Genomic DNA, 18,330 nt, shown 5'->3' on the forward strand with positions numbered 1-18,330 from the left:
CCTTCCTTTTAATATTCATCCAAAGCTTTCATTATTAGTTAAGAAAAAATATTCTGAACATAAAATCTAAAAAAGATTTTTAAAATTGTTTATCATCATATCTGGCTTGTAAAGGGTATTAATGTCGCTTGAACAATCAACCAAGTATCTAGCAAAAAAAACAAAGCAGCAAGATGCATTGCAAAGAGAGTATAAGTGAACATAAAGACTTGCATCTAACAACGACGACAACCGAGCAATCATTGACCAACATATGCTATGTGATAATCCCTGCTGTAAAGGGCAAAAAAGAGTAGGGAGGATAGAATTTTATGAGGTTGTAATTGTTTCCATGACTTCTGAACTCTGTCAAGATGACCCTGACTATGGTTCTTTTCAATATCTCGAGAAATATGATTTTTCATGGTGCAATAGATTCCTTTTGCTGTTCATTCTATGAGCCTCTTGTTTCCTTCAATATAGTTCATGGCTAGAAAGGGGAGCTATATCCACTCTTTTTTCTGCAAAGACACAAATACAATGTGTAAATGAATATATACAGATCTAACAAATTTCGTAATGATGAGCATAGGGCAAGAAAATTGTTGTAATCCATGAGCAACGTTAATTTTAGACCTTAAAGAGAAGGCAGCTAATTTTGGAGAAGTTTCATGAATTAGGCCAAAGCTGAAAATTCTAAGCAGAAAAGACAGTAAATTCCTTAAGAACCATGAACAAGAACTCCAAAGATGACATACGCTATTAATAGCAAAAACAGAAAGAACCAGATGAATGTTAAAAGAATGTCAATGATTAAGCAGCCACATGATTTCAAATCATTCTTTACAGAAAATAAGATGGAATCAAAGGCTCCTGAGACATGGTAACCTGGCTGATGAATGAAGTATGCCAATCTATGTACCTATGAAGCTGTCGGATGAAGGTACTTAAATGATAAAACATGGAATAAGATCCTAACACAGCCTTTAACCTATAATTTCTAGTCATCCTAACATTTTACTGAATTAGATCAGCCAGTAGGTGCAGTTTGGGGGAAATTCCTTTGTGCTTTGTTAGCTATGAGGGAAACTGAGACATGTCAGGCAAGCAAAGTCAAATGGTGACACTCGTTATTTGCTCCATATTTTCATGGTGATCCAAAACATATTCTTATTAGCATTGAAGCATTGTTTCAACAAACAAAATCACATACTATGACAAAAGCTCCACTAAGTTGTTAGATCACCACAGACAGGGAACAAAATCCTGTTAATGCTGGATATGTTAATTGTTAATTCAATGCTATGTCAATCAAAAGCATCTGCAGTGTCCTCAATGAGGAAATGATTTGTCTAGTTGTGGTTCCAATGTTAAACAAGGGATTTCAAATCACAGCAGTGAAGTGTTTGTGCTGTCTTATGATAAAAAATATATATAGTGGACAAAACAGCTACTTACAACACACAAGCATTCATGAAGATGTTGCTGATGATATGGATCAAACAGTCATATGATTCTTTCAAGCAGGTTAGATCTTTCTTTACCTAAGTTCAAACAGACCTTCTAGTTTTACTTTCCAATAACTTGCAGTATTAAATTGTCATATAGAGCCACTTTAGCTAAACAAAATAACCAAAATAAACATTATATTGCAATTCACTCGTGCTTTATGAACCAGATGACATTAAATAATTTAAGATAACATGATAAAACTTAATTTGTAGGAACCTGCTATCTACATTGGTTGCTTTCTATAAAGAAATAAATGATGCACTTGCTTTTCCTTGCAAAAGATTCAGGAGTTTTTTTTTTTTTGTTGAAATTAATGAAGAGAGAAATTTTCTACCTGAGAGTGAGAGCAAAATTTATGTAGCATTTTGAAATGAATTTTTTTCTTGATGTGATACTGAAAAATAGGATCATGGAAACTAACAGAAGTGGAGATTATACATCAGAGAAGGGAAACAAAGGTGGTTTTTGCATGAGGCACTCACAGAAGCATACTAAAGCTAGCTGGACAGGATGCAGCTTTCCAGTAACAACTCTAAGCTTGGTGGTGGTGGTCATTGTAGATAACAGGCTGATCTCTGAACTATCTGCGTAGCATTCATGTTGATTCGATGGTAATGCAAGGAATATGTGCAATCTTATGCCAATCCTCGCCTGTCTCTCTCTGACAACGGCCCTCTAACTGGGAACATCCCCTGATTTTGAGATTCTGCAATGGCAGGTACTGCATCCACTCTGGCAAAGCAGTCAAACTATGGCTTGCCTCTATTTCCAGATGGCAGAGGGAGGTGAAGAGAGAAGGAGGCTGCTGATCCCTTCCTTCACCAAGAGATTTCAAGTTACTGTTATTTATCAGTTTAAGTGATTGAAAAGATGGGATGTGATGCTGCATCAAACTCTCTGGCATACAAGTCAGTCCATCACAACTCCCAATTCTTAACAGCTCTAGAACAGTAAGGTTTTGCAGTCCATCAAATGCAGATGGCGATGCTACGTAACCACCAAAGTCCAATGACCGTAGCTTGGACAATCCCTGTAGGCTCCTCGCTGATAATAGATTCTCGCAATCCTCAATAACTAATGACTCAACTGAAGGTGGAAAGCATGGTTCTACTTCCAACTTTGGGCAGCCCCTTGCAGTCAACATTTTAAGACAAGGAAATAGCATCCTCGCATCAGTTGTTTCATTTGTTGGACTTGTAGACCATTTCTCCATATCTGGCATATCAGATATCTCAAGTTGAACTAAGGAGGGGAATGTGCCGCCATTTCCATACAACTCAATGCCAATTCTCTTCACACCAGTAAGCTTAATCAAGCTTAGTTCCTTAAGAGATGGCAATAATCCAAGCGGTGGAAGGCATTCACATTTTTCAAAATCTTCCAACTTGATTTTCACCAGATAAGGAAAAAAGGAGGACGATGGTTCTGTGTGATCCGTCAACCAACCTGGGAACCTGATTCCTGGAAAAGTTTTCATAGTCAACACTCTTAGATTAGAACAAGGCTTAAGTTTCTCAAGTACATCATCTGCCGATAAGGATGCCGCTCTCCCATTAAATTTTACCATCCAACTCAACTTCAAAGATTGCAAGCTCGTCTTTGTGAATAAGTTTGCTTTCAGAGCTTCCATTGGATCATTCACATTATTGAGATTCTTGATCTTGAGCCGGCCTCTTATCAAGTTTAGTTGGTCAAGCTCATTGATCCTACGCCCATCCTCCATGCCAACAATGAACATTGGCAGAGTTTGCAGGTTGCTCAATTGTCCCATACCAAGCAGCATGTGAATCAAGTTGCTGCATCCTGAGATGTCAAGATGTCGGAGGTTAATCATGTGCCTCATGCTTGCAGGAAGCTTCTGAAGATGGTAGCAATCTTGCAGGTTCAATGTCTGCAAGTTGTAAAGCCTAACAATGTGGTTAGGTAATATTTTAATTCTGGTACTTGACAGGTCAAGGTACCTCAGATGTTTTAATTTGCTTATTCTACCAGGCCATACTTGAATTTTACTCCCACCAAGACCTAGTGCCCGTAGATTAGGTTGAGTTGATATCATATATGAGACAAAGTCCATACAGTTCTTATCATCTACATAAGCAAACCACTGTTTTCTTAATAATATGAATGATCTTAATTTTTTCATTTGATATGTAAGCTCAGAAGCCATTGGTAGCTTCTTCCGATAATCATAGACTAACAATGAGTAGTGACTACTGTTGGGGACAATACTTTTCTTACCCACTTCAATGACTGAAGACTCAACTTTTGTAACACTACACGCAAGATCATGCACTAAATCATGCATCTTACACTTAACTATGTTGTCGTACTCATCCTTCTCTGTCACCTCAAAAAGGGATCTCCAAACCAAATCATTGAAGTATTGGTTACCAACTGCTTCAGCAAGCATCGAACAATCATTTTTTTCAATGAATCCTTCAGCATTCCATAATTGAATTAAAATCATTCTCTCAATTTCATAGTCTTTTGGAAATATTGAACAATAAGCGAAGCATGATTTCAAATAAGATGGTAAATGATTGTAACTCAACATTAGAGCAGGTAATACTCCATTTTCATCTTCGGGCAATCTCCACAATTCACTTTCACTGATAGCTAACCACTGGTCGACTTCCTTTTTCTTGCTTCCCATCAGACTTCCAATAGTCTTTGCTGCTAGAGGCAATCCCCCACACTTTTCAACGATCTGCTTTCCTATTTCCACGAATCTAGGTTTCTCTTCTTCCCTAACCAACCTAAATGCCCTCTGCTCGAACAAGAGCCAGCAATGTTCAAAAGATAACATTGGCATTTTGTGCAGCGTGACTGTCCCCATGATTCTGGCAACTGTTTCACTTCGTGTTGTGGTAATTATTTTGCTTCCTTGCTTACCACATCTAAGCAAAACCTTCAGATCTTCCCAAATCATTCCGTTCTCATTCCACACATCATCTAGCACAAGTAAGTACCTCTTCCAACTCAGTAATGCTTGAAGTTGAAGCTTTAAGGCTTGCAAATCACTGTAATTTCTTGGAGATCTGACAATAGACCTTATAATTTCAATGATACTAAAATTTTCAGATACATAAACCCAAAATCTACCATCAAATTGTGACATTACCCTCTCATCATTGTACACTAACTGCGCAAGCGTCGTCTTTCCAATTCCCCCTAGTCCGACTATGGGAAGAATCGATAAGTCCTTCTCATTGTCGACTTCAAGCAGAAAGTTTATTACCTTCTCTTTATCATTGTCTCTTCCGTATACCTCAGATTCGACAACAGCAGAACAAGTTTCCCTTTCATTAGCCCCGTGAGACACAGATCCCTCGTTCAAGTTGAATCTATTCCTCTCATCTGCGATTTCATCCAACCTCGCCCTTGCATCCTTTCTCCTGTGAACCATCTTGTGTCGAAGCAACATCGGATTTTTAGAAGAAAGGAAATCGCGTACCGTTCGACAGATGCGACTCCGGTCTTGCGCCCTCCGCCGGAGCGCTTCGGTCAGCAGGTCGTCCACCACATCATCGGCATCGAGGGCGGCGTCCTTGAGCTTGGTCAACCAGCCTCGCAAGGCTTTGTTGGTGATGGGTTGCTGCTCGGCGTCGTCGAGCACGTTCAGGATCGTCTCCAGCACGCTCTGCAGCCTCCTCGCGTCGGCCTGGACGCTTCTGCACAGCCCCCATTCCTCGAAGAGCTCACCGCCCAGCTTGTTAACCACTACGCCGATGAATGGAGAGGCGACGAGCGAGGCCACTGCGATCCCGGCTACCATCGTCGAACAAAGACTGTGAGGACACCGCAAAGCTCAAAGCTAAAAGCTTGTTGTCTCCTGAGGCTACCGGACGCAAATAAATGTTCGACCAAATGACGGAGGAGACTTTTGGCTTGGACTTTAAGCAACGACGTCACCAAGAGGAGATGCAAGTAGGGTAATTTATGACAAGGAAGCAAGAGACTGACCGAGTCAACCCCATCGTCAAACCACTCCGTCCTTTTCTTTTCTTTCTGTATAAGGTAATTTTTTTACATCTTTCATGACAAATGACAAATATATAACATAGAAAAGGCACATTCTTTTAAAAAAAATCTTAAACTTTCTTCTTTTTTTTTATAGGGTACCCCTTGAATTACTATTTTGTAATCTTCTTTTTATTATTTATAATATTTTTTAAATATTTTTAAATTATATATTTGTAAATGAACTTAAATAACCTCTTTTCATCTTTTTTTTTTTTCTCTGAGCGCAACGTTGACAAGGAGCACTTGGAGAAAAGAAAAAGATAAAAGCTATAATATTATGGTAATAAATAGTAAAAAAATATTATTTTTATAAAAAAAATTATCAATAATATGAGTTATCAATAATAGAAAGGGACTCTAAATAATAAGCTTTTTTTGGTCTAATATAGCATTCCTTATTTTTTTTTAAAGATGATATTACTTCTGACCTTTCACTCATTACTCTACCACCTGTCGTCTCCACCCTCATCACCCCCATGACTGTCCTCATTTGCCTTCACCCTCATCTCATGTGGTGCTCCCTTGTTTGCCATCGCTATGATAGCCCCTACAATAATGACCTCCACAATGACATTCTTTCCCCAACTTTCTTTAATAGAAACACAAAAGTTATCACAATAGGACGAAGGGAGGGAGGTCCTGTTACGCTATGAAATCCATGGGCATCCACTATACGATATATGTGATAACCTTGCTACTCCCTTTGTTACCTCCCTCAACCTGTTGGGAAATCATAGGGGGCGACATCATATGCGCAGCGGAAGAACAAGAAAACAAAAATCCCCTTTTCCCAAAAAGATGTTCATCGTCGTGCGAAGATTGGTGCGCAAAATCCGCAAAAACACAAAACTGCGTATAGAGATTGTGTTACCTAGGGAGATCGTATATCCCTGTTTCCTTGCAGATCCTTAGGAGAGGGTGAAGGAGGTCAAGCGTCCTCCTCTCTAGCGGTGATCCACACAGTAGGGTTGCGACGACGCTCCTCAAAACTCCAGGCCTACTCTGAGGGGAGAGGGAGAGGAGAATAGGAAGGGCAAGCAAAGACTCTAGCCTATGAGGCTGTGAATCCCTCATATTTATAGAGATCCCGTGTCAAACCCTAATGGGTCCTTCCCTAGTGGGTATTGGATCTGCATCCAATAAGACAAGGGCTCCGTCGGATATCTCATATCCGAACCTCTACTCATCGCAATGCCTACCATATGTGTGTGACCCTCTAGGCCCAATATCGAGCTGGCCATGAGTCATACCTATCAGAACTCCTTCTAACTCAGTGAATTATTATCTCTGTAATAATTCACTCGACTCATCGACTACGGACGTACTAGGCCACTACGCCGTAGTCCCCAGACGATACAAGGGAATCCAATCCATTGGACCTGTCTGTCCTCAGTTACCATGTACCTATAGTCCCTCATCCATCTAATATCCTAGAGACCGTATATCGAGCATGGTGTTGTCAGACCCATACGGTTTCTACTCGAGTCTCGCTCTAATCGGATTCTCCCGGAGAACTCTTTCTCTCTCAACCCGAATGACCCTGGCCAGGGATTTGTCTGAGCAAGAACACATGGGATATTCCTCTCATGATACCGAGAGTGGATGATCCTCTATCGACACTCAATAGCCCTCGTAAGGTCGACTACCACTCCAAATGACCAGCTGTACTAGATCTGGGAACAGCCAAACCTATAAGTCTGGTATCAAAGAGTGGAGCACTCATACAGGACATCCTTGGTGTCTCAAGTCTAAGAACCAGATACACCACTAGGACTACGGAATCGTTGTCTGACAATAAGGCATCATCAACCATCCAACATTCCGTAAGCGGATCAATCAGTGAACTCATTCTCCAATGAGCACCTGTACTGTATCCCTAGTGTCCCTACACGAGCAGCTATGAGACCAGCTGCATCCATCATATGGACGGGTATACAGCACACCAGTCTATCCGGTTATCACGATGTCCCTCTCGAGTAACCTATGACCGGGATTATTTAGGATATGTGTTTAAAGGTGAATCGATCTCATTATCGTGATCTCATCACGATCCGATTCCCATTGCACAAATCCAAGGACATCACAATATATATGCATTTATGCAATAGTTATAAAGTGATATACGCCAAAAATATAATAAGCAAAAAAAGATTCTGTATCAAGTCACACGTGCCATCACTCATGTGATTGGCTTGCTGGGCACTTATGACTAGCAATCTCCCACTTGACCTAAAGCCAATCACCTATGTGTCTGATCCCCATCAGACCCCTGTGACGCTCAAAGACAATCTGAGACAATGGCTTTGATAGTGGATCCGCAATGTTATCTTCGGATGGAACTCTTTCCACTGCTACATCTCCTCGGGTCACGATCTCTCTGATAAGGTGGAACCTCCTCAGAACACTTCTGATAAGACCCGGGTTCCCTTATTTGAGTAATCGCCCCATAGTTGTCGCAATATAAGGAAGTCGACTTGTCGCTATCTGTATCGACTCCCAAATCTGTGATGAACTTCTTCACCCAAACTCCCTCCTTTGCTGCATCTAATGCGGCAATGTACTCCGCCTCTGTGGTCGAGTCAGCAGTGGTATCTTGCTTGGAACTCTTCCAGCACACTGCTCCTCCATTCAAGGTGTACACATACCCTGAATTCGACTTGCTATCATCGACATCAGACTGAAAACTTGAGTCAGTGTGGCCTTCAACCTTAAGGCTATTACCTCCATATACTAGTAAAAGATCCTTAGTCCTTCTCAAGTACTTAAGGATACACTTTACTGCTTTCCAGTGCTCCAAGCCTGGATCCGCCTGATACCTGCTCGTGACACTCAGAGCATGCGCTATATCAGGCCTAGTACATAGCATGGCATACATGATAGACCCTATTGCTGAGGCATAAGGTATCATATCCATGTTCGCCCTTTCTTCTGGAGTCTTTGGGGACATACTCGTAGAAAGCGATATCCCATGTCTCATCGGTATGAGACCTCTCTTGGAATTTTCCATGCCAAACCTTTTGACAATGGTTTCTATGTACCTGGACTGGGCGTGGTCACGAGGGCCATGCGGCCGAGTAGCATGACGCAGGCGGGCAGGACGCACAGACGTAGTCTCGGGCACCATGCGGCCGAGCAGCACAACACAAGCGGACAGGCTGCACCGAGGTGGATCTCGGCAGTGTGTGGCCGAGGTGCTCGGCGTAGGGACCGTGCATGGGGCCGAGGCAGCAAGCTGCGCCGTCAGCCGAGGAGCTGACGCGGGCTGGCCATGCATGGGGCCGAGGCAGCAAGTTGCGCTGTCAGCCGAGCAACTGAGGCGAGCGACCGCGCATGGGGCTAAGGCAGCAGGCTGCGCCGTCAGCCGAGGAGCTGACGCGGGCTGGCCGCGCATGGGGTCGAGGGGCCGAGGCGCGCGGGCTGGCCGCGCGCATGGGACCAAGGGGTCGAGGCGCGTGGGGCTGAGGGGCCGAGGTGGCAGGCTGCGCCGTCAGCCGAGGAGCTGACGCGGGCTGACCGCGCATGGGGCCGAGGCGCGCGGGTTGGTCGCGCGCGTGGGGCCAAGGGGCCGAGGCGCGCGAGCTGGTCGCGCGCGTGGGGCCGACGCGGGCGGGTTGGCCGCGCGCGTGGGACCGAGGGGTCGAGGCGCATGGGGCCGAGGAGCCGAGACCAGCCCCAGAAGTCATTGTTGCTGGTGCAGGTCGACTGTAGTGGAGCAACCTAGGAGAAGGCTAATGTACCGTCATTCCGGGCCCTCCTTCTAGCGCCAATCTATTATGGTAAATAACTTTTTTAGCCGTGGCCTCGGGGCCGACACGGCTCATTCAGGGGTCCGAATGGCGGGGATCTTGCATGGTGTGCCTTGGGTCCTTTTGGTGGCCGATCGCGGTGATCTGAATGTCCCGTCAGGGGGAGAGCTCTGCCGCAGCGTCGGGGAAGAGGTAACCTCGTCTCGCACCTGCACACTGGTCGGGTCGAAGGCTCAACCCGACCCCTCCGACGATCAAGTTAGCGACGTAGAGAGGGTCGTGGAAGAGGGAGTGCTTCTGTGTGAGTTGTGTCCCCCCCCCCCTCTTTCTAATGAACGAGAGGGTATTTATAGGGAAGCATTCTGCTTCCTGAGCTGCCCGCTTGCAGGGAGTAGGCTGGTACTCCTGACAGTAGCGATGCCGTAGCGTGTTGGACTTGGCTTTTGCAGGATATTAATGTGCCTCGATCAACGTTCTGATCAATTCCGAGGTGTGTGACGTCACCTGGAACAGCTGACGTTGTCCTGAGACTATTTGCCATTTTTACCCTTATCAAGAGGTATTATTGTGAAAGAGGATTGAAGGAGGGCAAAAGTGATGAGGTCTCGCGGTAGAGCGGAGACGATAAGGCCTCGTAATAGCTCGTCACAATGGGATGGAAGTCGAGCGTAATTTCATCTTTTGAAAAATAAAAATATTTTGTGAAAATAAATCTAAAAGAGAGTACTCTATAGGAAAAAAGTAAAATTTTAGAGTTTTCACTTTTAGGAATTTGCTTGCATAGAAAACATATTCTATTGTATTCTTAACTATACGTATTTAAATTTGCATTTATATTCATTCTCTCAATCAATTTTATACACCACCTGTCAATATATTTTAGACTAATTCAACTCATCATCAGCTTAATTCAGCCTGGCTATATCAGGCTTGGAAAAATCCCAAACCATTGGTGAATCATATGGCACAGGTGCAGCATACGCGATCTGGCATTTGGCTGGGGGAATTCTTCCACATTATTATTAGAATTGAGGCAAAATTCCTGCCAGAGACTTGAGAAAAATAGATAGCTTATTTATCAGCATGAGGAGTTTGTGAACAGAAACTTAATATTATGTACAGAAAGCATAGGAACTATGATGATTGCACAAAGGAGTACTTCTGAACATTCAATGTTCATGAAGATTTTACAAACAGATAGCTCTTCATGTGGCTTTTGGCTGATCCACACCTGAATTGATCGGGGTCTCCTGTTCTTGGATTTCTTTCTCTATCTCTTCTCCTTTCTCGATGATGGGCTCAACCATTGTGTCCACCTCTTCCTTTACATGATCAACCTGCTTTGGCCAGGGAAATAGAAGGCATAAATGCCATCAGCATCATTCATCAAAATATTAAGAACTCCTCTTTTAACTCTGTAGTCTATGTAAAATATGATATACCATCTTCCTGAGTGATAGAAAACCGAAACCCATATGATTGAAGTCAATGGTAAAGAACATGATCATGCAGATCTACAACTTAGCATAAATCTTCAACATTATCCTGTTACTATTTTCTCTTTCACATTCATATTGTCCACTAAAATACATAGCAGTGACCTCATTAAATCTGAACAGATACAAACAAATAAGAGTGATGTTCATTTGGGAAAGAATGAATTATGATCGCATAGTACCTTATGAATGAAGGCTTCAGCTTCTTCTGCAGCCTTCTCAACTTCTTCACAGATCTGTTCGACCTGCACGGCCTTGTCCTTGAGACGTCCACCGTCAGGGAGTTCATCGGCAACATCGGAAGCTATCTTCTCCGTCACCTCAGCGATCTTCTCCGCAGCTTCTGCAGCACTCTCAGCAGCCTTCTCTACGGCATCTAGAACACAGAATCCCTAATCTCCGAATTAACGATGCTAGTACAAACAGTGAAGGAAGGAAACATGGCTAAGATGTACTCTTATGAATCTAACTACTTGGATTCATTGTATGGTTTGAGCACCTTCTCTCCTTAAAATTCTCCTGTACAGGGGCACAGCAATGCCTACAACTGAGCCCAACACCCATCTAGTCCTTTAAGAATAATCACAAGAACCTCATGAGATTGTCGCAAACAAGGGAGTGCAAGTCGAAACTTGTCGCTTACCACGCTGAGATGCTGGTTAAAGGAGTTCGAGAATCAGATGATCCAGCGACATCGACATCAGTGTTCGTGCCTCTACGTTAATCATATTGCAACCATAAATATCGACTGAAAGAAGAAAAGAAGAAGAAAACACAAAAGATGCCAAGTAGTTTCTACGGAACATCGTCTCATATACTTAGTTTCCACTTCAATCCATTCTTCGGTTTCGGTGCTGGAAGTCTGCATTGCTGGTTTCTCTATGAACTGATCAAGATCAGTGGGAGGTTTTGGATCATGGGGCTTTGTAGGTTAAGCCTTGTTGTTTGCTCCTCCTCTCGGATTGACCTCATCGAATGAGCCTTCAATCAATCAACATAGACAAGTTTTCGAGTCTGTAGGGCCCATATCTGTCGGTGACGTTACTTTTGGGTTCCGGCAATCGAGTACGTGTGACATTTCTTATCGGGAAACGCATGAGGTCAAGTGACTTATTGTCCATAGCGTAGGACGAGAAAATGGCTCAGCTGTTTCCTTCTGACAAGAGATCACTTGTACTAGAATATCATTGGATCATAACATGGGACCCATAGAGGTGAATTTGATTTGAACCAATGGACCGTCGTGTTCGATGTACAACCTGCCCATACAGATACAGCGTACTGGAAACACACCCAGCCACTCTGAACGTGCGTTGCGTGAGCAAACCAGCTACCCAGTGATGAAGCTGTACACACTCGGACGGGATACAGGTCAAATGACACAACTAGCTCGTCGAAACAGTGGGTCCCGAAATCAGATCGTGCAGTTAGAAGTGATGACAGTGGTGGGAGTAGTATTGTGTCTTTGGATCAACGCACGAACTACGTCCAGTGTGAACGCTAGACAACATCGTCAAACACCCAATAATGCAAGAATAATGAAGATTGATGGGGAGCACCAAACACCAAATAGGCTTGCTTACCAGTGACCCACCAACACGTGGACTCTTTGTTTCTCTCTTTCTTTTGATTTCTTAGATTTGATCACGATATTAGTAATTTAACTACATCAATTAATACCAAATACATAATTTTAGGCCATTAAGCGTCGTGATACATCCTACTTTAATAATATATTTTTCCGCATTGATTTACTTACTGAAACAGCATATACTTTTTTTGTGCGTAGATATTCTAATATGTATACATTTGTTTTAAAGGGTGACGGATCAACATCCTCAAATCCTACGTTTTCTTTTATTTTCTCGCGCATGCAATATGGTACAGATAAAAATGAATCAATGAACGCCATGAAGGATGACACCTTGTAGGACAGAAGAAGTGGGAATAAGCAGTCGCACAACTCTAAGAGACCCCTATCGTTCTGCATTCCTCCTTTCAGGTTCCTTTTTTGGGCTCACAGGAACCCAACACTGTCCTCTGCCATCAACACGCCATGATAGCTTCCAATAAAATACAACTAGTTTCTTACAAGGTGACGTAAATTTCGTCCTCCTTGGGTGTGCACTCTTACCTTGAAGAAAGCTCTTAGAACAGGTACAGGAGCATTTGATCAATAGGAGTCTTCTTCTTGGATTTAGCTCATAGAAAGCTCACTGCTTACAAGCCTTATAATGGTCCTCACCAAGTTTTTGAGGAAACAAAGCTGAGTTTGGACTAAGGGCATTTCAGCAACCAGAAAACAGGATATTAGACGAGATTATGAGAGGCCATCATCACACAGTAAAATCAAAGGCAGCATCCTGCTGAATCTTCGCAACCATTTGGTGGACTGCTGTTGCAATCTCATCCGCCGATGTCAATAGGCATTCATCTTCTATCTATACCAATCAACAACAAAAATAGCACAGAGTTCATCATCAGCTGGCAACTCATGATTCCGAAGGAAATAGCAGGGAGTGAAAGGGACCTAGGCCTCGCTGTACCTTGAGGCTGAAAGAGTAGAGGACCATGTCAGCAATGGTGGTGACGTTGAGGTGGAGAGTTGTCAGGTGGAGGCTTTGCAACCCCACCACCATGTTCTGTAGCTGCTTGGGCCGCCGCGTCGAGAGGACCTTGAGGTTGGCATGGGTCTCCACCATGGTCACCTCTACCTCTGCTACTACAGGCGAGTGGTTCTCCACTGCAGGTTCACCGGCGCTGTCATCGGCGGCAGACTTTGCGCAACAAGGGGAGTTCGATGAGTATTGTGGGAAGGAGAAGAAATCAGCGAAGGGGGAGGGGGAGGAACTGGATCGCTGCTTGACCCTCTTGTGAGCTTCGAGAGAGTGGACGAACTTCTCGAGTTGCTTGACGAAATCTATTGCGCCTCCAACTATTGACGCTTGATCACCCTGTTCGTGTCGAAATCAACATGATTTCAGAGTTGATGAGCGTAGTTCTAAAAAATAATCATCGGAAATGGAATTGGCATTGAATCTGAAAGCATGTGGAACGAGACTGCTCGTCTTTTTGTTCACTGTTGCAAGACAGATTCTTTGCCATCAGACAAACCAAAGAACACAATTTACCACCGGTTGTCCTTGCCATAAGAACTATTGGATCGAACTGAAAACTAGCAGCAGAGGATTAAGTGCAACCTACGATGGAAGTAGTTCGTGATGCTTTAAGGTACAGAAGCCAGAAGAAGTAGAAGGGTTAAGGGAAACGGACCCTCTGAACATAAGAGGCTGGCATGAGTGACCGCAGCACAGCAAGGTACTCGTTTATCTGCTTCCTCCGGTTGCGCTCGACGGCGATGTGGGCCATCCTCTGATTCTCCACCTCCTCCTGGTTCTTGAAGCTCTTCAACCGCCGCTTCTTTCTCCGGCGTGCTGCCAATCCTGGGCTAACGTTGAAGGCGTCTTCGGTGCCCGTCTCCGGTGATGAGGAATTCACATGGCCATCAGCAGAAGCTTGCACGATGGAGGAGCTCGAGGTGTCCCACGGCCCACGCGTTACATCCTCCACCTTCCTTTCTTGCTTCAGTCCCCTCCCACCTTGATCGCCAGCACTACCACATACCTTCCCGGCCTCTGCTACACCACCAAAGTCATAGCGCCAAACCTCCCCTCCCTTCTTGTGCAACTCCCTCACGTCGCAACCAAAGAGGTCTTGCGGGAACACCACGGCTTCTAGTGCCATCTTTCTGCTGCCACGGCACTATCTATTGGTACAGAATTGAACGAAACCTTAGACAGAAGCACGGCGAGGCCAAACTAAGGTCGGGGGAGGGGCGCTTTAAAGGCCTCGGTGGAAACAAGAACACAGCCCAAGGTTGCCAGTTGAGGTCAAGAAAGGAATGCACAGCATCGAGTAACGAGGACACCGTCGTTAGCTGGGTTTAGCTAAAATTAAAATTCAAAAAGCTGCAACTCCAAAAGTGGATGAGATCAGTCGCTTCTATTTTAATTTGGGAAGAAATAATAGTTTGGTTCGTAGTGAGGGAAGAAGAGAGGACAACAGGCTTCAGAGGCTCTTTCGGGCAGTGAGGCCAGTCCAGGCTGCATCTGTTGGTGCGGAGTGTGATCAGGAGAAGAGTCATGTGGCCACCGTCTCAACTTGGAGATGACAGCGCAGGAGCCCCTTCTCTCAAATTCTTATGCAAGGTCCTTTTCCCCTGGACGATTCCTTCCTTTCTCGGGTCATAGATATCTGCAAAGCTGCATGACATGACCCGTTGGTCTTTCTTCCATGCTCAATCAGTCAGACTACTACATCTTTGAAAAGGAACCACAACACGAAGGTAAGGTCTCGAAGGAACAATAAAATATGAAAGTTTCCTCAGTATGTATTTTAACATCATAAAGTTACTGATTCCAGCTTTTTGGTGTCAGCTTGTTGTTTTCAGCAACGTAGATAAAATCTAAGCTTATCGAGCCTGTTCTTGGTTACTCTGAGCTTTCAGTTCTCAGAATGAGTAGCTGCAATTTGCATATTTGTTTAGCTTTCATATTTCGTTTCTTTTGTTTCCAGCGTATCATCTTCTATGGAGCGGCCTCTAAACTTGAGTTGCCAGTGACAGGAACAAACCAGCAGCTTGCCTTAGAGGGAGTATACCTGTTCAGAGTTGCAAGTTGGAGTTGATGGCCTGTATCGATCCTCGTTTGTATGTTTATAGCGATAACCTTCTTTCTTTAAGCGATATGCAAGATCCAGGAACGGACTAAAGAAATGGGAGGGCTCGCAAGCGGGCTGCCTTCTCTGTCCTCGCCTCTCTCTCCTGCAAAGAATTCACCATGGCGGAGAAGTGCAACATAGATGCTTATTCTGATCACAACCTTTACGCCAATCACGAGTGCGATCATTTCTTTAAGCAATTCCTTCCGACAAGATTCCCGTCACGCAGCTGCACCAGATGGCGTATTACGTGGGCTTTTCTTGGGTGAAGCCGGCAATCATTCAAAGTTCGGTCGTTCAGCTCCACTGCTCGCATTAACAATGGCAGAAAAGTTTAAGATCTTGGCTGTGACAGCAATTAACTATATACAAGGACATAATGTATACGACAATGAGGCTTAGTTATGTGGGTAGATCCTTGTATTCATGGCAGCAGGTTCAGTGGCTACACTGTGATCTCAATCTTCTACCTTCCTCTCCGCTTTGCTTCTTCTCGTGCTCAAAATTTTGGTTGCCACTCTCTCCGTTCCAAGTGTCGATCTAAACTACGCGAAATTATGCGGAGAGAAATCACACGTTTCCAGCATCTATGTTATGAGATAGCTAGCTCGTCAATTTAGATTTAGGTTCGAGCAAAGATGTGTCTGGTCAGCTGCCTTCCCATTTTCCCATCTCACGCCCAAACGTCTGATCTAATGGGGTCTTATCGATCATAATGTTCCACCAACCTCGATCGATCATGTCACCTCACGACATGAAGAGGTGGGACAGCAACTCAACAGCTTTTAGATTGCTTGCGCTGCCGCCTCGACTTGCCCAGCTTTCAGCTCTTATTGCTTTGATCGACTTGCCGGATCCCAAACACACATATATACTATATTCTATTATTTAAATAATTAATTTTAAAAATAAGACTTAAATTTACAAATATAGCCAATATAAAAATGACAGGAGATCGACTTTTCTTTTTGAATTTTCGTATTTGTGCAACCAAGTAAAACTGATACATCCATCTTATCCGATTCGTATGCGTTTGGTCCCGTCGATGGCGGCGCGTTTCGGAACCGCCCATCTTCGCCGTCGTTCCTCGTCGTATCAATGAGATACGCCAACCAAATTCATCACCCGGAGCATCCCTCGCTGATCAACCATGCGCACGATTTTTAATTCTCGACTCCCCCTCATCACATCCGTCCATGCCCAAACCACCAACGGGTTCCTGTGGAAGGTTTAGGCCGGAGAATCTAATTCCACTCAATTCAAACATGTTGTCGCACGTGGGGCTTCTCCGATGCGCAGAGGTGCTGAGCCCCACATCAGCATCAAATGATCACGCGAGTAAGTGTGGCGTTCGATATCAGTGGGAGAGTGTCGCTGGACACAACTGAAACCCGAGGAGTCGTAGCGGAGAGGAAGTCTACACTGACCGCTGAGGCTTCCTTCCTCCTTCCCTCCCGCCTAGCCTTCATCGTCTCCTTATAATCGCCTCCTGCTTCACCGACACAACCGTATCTCGCTCCTCGTACTGCGTCCTCGATGGCCATCGCGGTCGTCCTTTCCGTGCTCCCGCTGCTCCTCGCACCCTTGTGCGTCCACGCCCAGCCGTCGCCGCCCTCCGGCCGCGGAAACAACAGCAGCAATAGCTTCTACAATTATGACGCCAAGTTTAACCCCGCGATGTCCATCGTTATCATCGGCATGATCAGTGTTTTCCTCTGCCTTGGGTTCTTGGCCATTTACATCCGATCCTGCACCGGCGACGGAGGGGACCTCGGCGTGTCCTCCCCCCGCTGGGCAGGCGGCGGCTTTGCTCGGTCTCGGCGGCAGCAGGGGCTGAAACCCGAGGTGCTGCAGACGTTCCCCACGCTGATGTACGCGGAGGTGAAGGGGCTGAAGGCAGGGAAGGGCGCGCTGGAGTGTGCGGTATGCCTCAGCGAGTTCGAGGACGACGAGGAGCTCCGCCTCCTCCCCCGCTGCAGCCACGTCTTCCATACGGACTGCATCGACGCCTGGCTCGCTTCCCACGTCACCTGCCCGGTCTGTCGCGCCAACCTCGCCGAGCAAACCACCGACGGCGGTCTCGACCCGCCGTTTGTTGCCGTCCCAACGGCGGGCATTCATCCCGAGTCCGCTGCCCTGCCACAGAATCATGTTGCAATCCCCGTGGACCCTGCAGGGGCGGAGGAGGAGGAGCGGGAGGCGGCCAAGGAACTAGCGCGAATTGGAAGCCGGAAGCGGGAGGCTCGGTCGCGATCCGGGCGTCGGTCGCCGAAGTTCCCACGATCTCATTCGACCGGGCATTCCGTGGTCCGGTCGGTGGAGGACGTGGACCGGTACACCCTCCGGTTGCCGGAGCACATAAGGAAGGAGATATTCGCCGCCCGGAAGCTCCACCGTTCAGCAAGCTGCGTCGCGTCCCCAATCGCGGGGGAGGGAAGCTCAAGGAGCGGGCACGGTGGCGGCGGCAGCGGCGGCGGCGGCGGGGAGGGAAGTAGCCGCGGATGGTGGAGCTTCCGCCCTCGGAAGTCGGACCGGTGGCCACCGTTCTTCTTACGGACGCTGTCGGTGAAGGTCCCGGCGTGGGTGACGGGGACGAAAGGGGAGGGCGAGTGCTCAGTGCAGAAGGGGGAAGCGGAGGGCTCAGTCAAGAGAAGGGTCGCGGCCGTGAGGACGTCCTTGGAATGCCTCGGAGGCGGAGGCGGCGGAGGACGAGACGATGACGAATCCCCGACCAGCTCCCTGACTCGGCAAGTTTGACCGTGTCGAGATCTTCATATTCTTGCTTGTTGACTTGGTTCCAGTTTACACTTTATATAAATACATAAAATTGCATACATGAGATTAGCGTGGTTTAC

At 45.6% G+C, this 18,330-nt stretch overlaps 4 protein-coding genes across 5 annotated transcripts; 1 reads left to right on the forward strand and 3 right to left on the reverse strand.

Moving 5' to 3' along the window:
* Nucleotides 1–2,086: 2,086 nt before the first annotated feature.
* LOC135680142 (disease resistance protein RGA2-like) lies at nt 2,087–5,266 on the reverse strand. The gene has a single exon (XM_065194129.1). The coding sequence runs from the start codon at nt 5,264–5,266 to the stop codon at nt 2,087–2,089; it is 3,180 nt and encodes a 1,059-aa protein (XP_065050201.1).
* A 5,047-nt stretch (nt 5,267–10,313) lies between these two features.
* On the reverse strand, nt 10,314–11,758 carry LOC135678716 (uncharacterized). 2 transcript variants are annotated; one of them, XM_065191821.1, is made up of 5 exons: nt 11,575–11,758; nt 11,400–11,471; nt 11,256–11,326; nt 10,939–11,132; nt 10,314–10,600 (listed from the first exon to the last, which is right to left on the reverse strand). In XM_065191821.1, exons 1-5 carry the CDS (start codon nt 11,622–11,624, stop codon nt 10,466–10,468), a joined length of 522 nt encoding a protein of 173 aa, XP_065047893.1. In that variant the 5' UTR covers nt 11,625–11,758; the 3' UTR covers nt 10,314–10,465. The 2 variants fall into 2 exon arrangements, with proteins under 2 accessions (XP_065047893.1, XP_065047894.1); XM_065191822.1 differs by having other exon boundaries at nt 10,314–10,597; nt 11,575–11,751.
* A 1,166-nt stretch (nt 11,759–12,924) lies between these two features.
* Nucleotides 12,925–15,070, reverse strand: LOC135678715 (transcription factor bHLH94-like). The gene is made up of 3 exons (XM_065191820.1): nt 14,030–15,070; nt 13,303–13,710; nt 12,925–13,197 (listed from the first exon to the last, which is right to left on the reverse strand). The coding sequence occupies exons 1-3, from the start codon at nt 14,498–14,500 to the stop codon at nt 13,093–13,095; spliced, it is 984 nt and encodes a 327-aa protein (XP_065047892.1). The 5' UTR covers nt 14,501–15,070; the 3' UTR covers nt 12,925–13,092.
* A 1,746-nt stretch (nt 15,071–16,816) lies between these two features.
* LOC103991852 (E3 ubiquitin-protein ligase ATL6) lies at nt 16,817–18,309 on the forward strand. The gene has a single exon (XM_018828700.2). It carries the CDS (start codon nt 17,012–17,014, stop codon nt 18,230–18,232), a length of 1,221 nt encoding a protein of 406 aa, XP_018684245.2. The 5' UTR covers nt 16,817–17,011; the 3' UTR covers nt 18,233–18,309.
* The last annotated feature ends 21 nt before the right edge of the window (nt 18,310–18,330 follow it).

The sequence above is a fragment of the Musa acuminata genome, chromosome BXJ1-7, assembly GCF_036884655.1.
Source record: "Musa acuminata AAA Group cultivar baxijiao chromosome BXJ1-7, Cavendish_Baxijiao_AAA, whole genome shotgun sequence".
Taxonomy (NCBI): domain Eukaryota; kingdom Viridiplantae; phylum Streptophyta; class Magnoliopsida; order Zingiberales; family Musaceae; genus Musa; species Musa acuminata.

Excerpts from the sequence above, each read along its gene's own strand:
- LOC135680142 (XM_065194129.1), bottom strand. The coding sequence starts at position 5,266 with ATGGTAGCCGGGATCGCAGTGGCCTCGCTCGTCGCCTCTCCATTCATC.
- LOC135678716 (XM_065191821.1), bottom strand. The coding sequence starts at position 11,624 with ATGCAGACTTCCAGCACCGAAACCGAAGAATGGATTGAAGTGGAAACT. Across the intron at positions 11,133-11,255 it reads GAGAATTTTAAGGAGAGAAG|ATGCCGTAGAGAAGGCTGCT; the intron begins GTGCTCAAACCA and ends TCTGTGTTCTAG. Across the intron at positions 10,601-10,938 it reads CTGAAGCCTTCATTCATAAG|CAGGTTGATCATGTAAAGGA; the intron begins GTACTATGCGAT and ends CCCTGGCCAAAG.
- LOC135678715 (XM_065191820.1), bottom strand. The coding sequence starts at position 14,500 with ATGGCACTAGAAGCCGTGGTGTTCCCGCAAGACCTCTTTGGTTGCGAC. Across the intron at positions 13,711-14,029 it reads CAGCCTCTTATGTTCAGAGG|GGTGATCAAGCGTCAATAGT; the intron begins GTCCGTTTCCCT and ends CGACACGAACAG. Across the intron at positions 13,198-13,302 it reads TCTACTCTTTCAGCCTCAAG|ATAGAAGATGAATGCCTATT; the intron begins GTACAGCGAGGC and ends TGATTGGTATAG.
- LOC103991852 (XM_018828700.2), top strand. The coding sequence starts at position 17,012 with ATGGCCATCGCGGTCGTCCTTTCCGTGCTCCCGCTGCTCCTCGCACCC.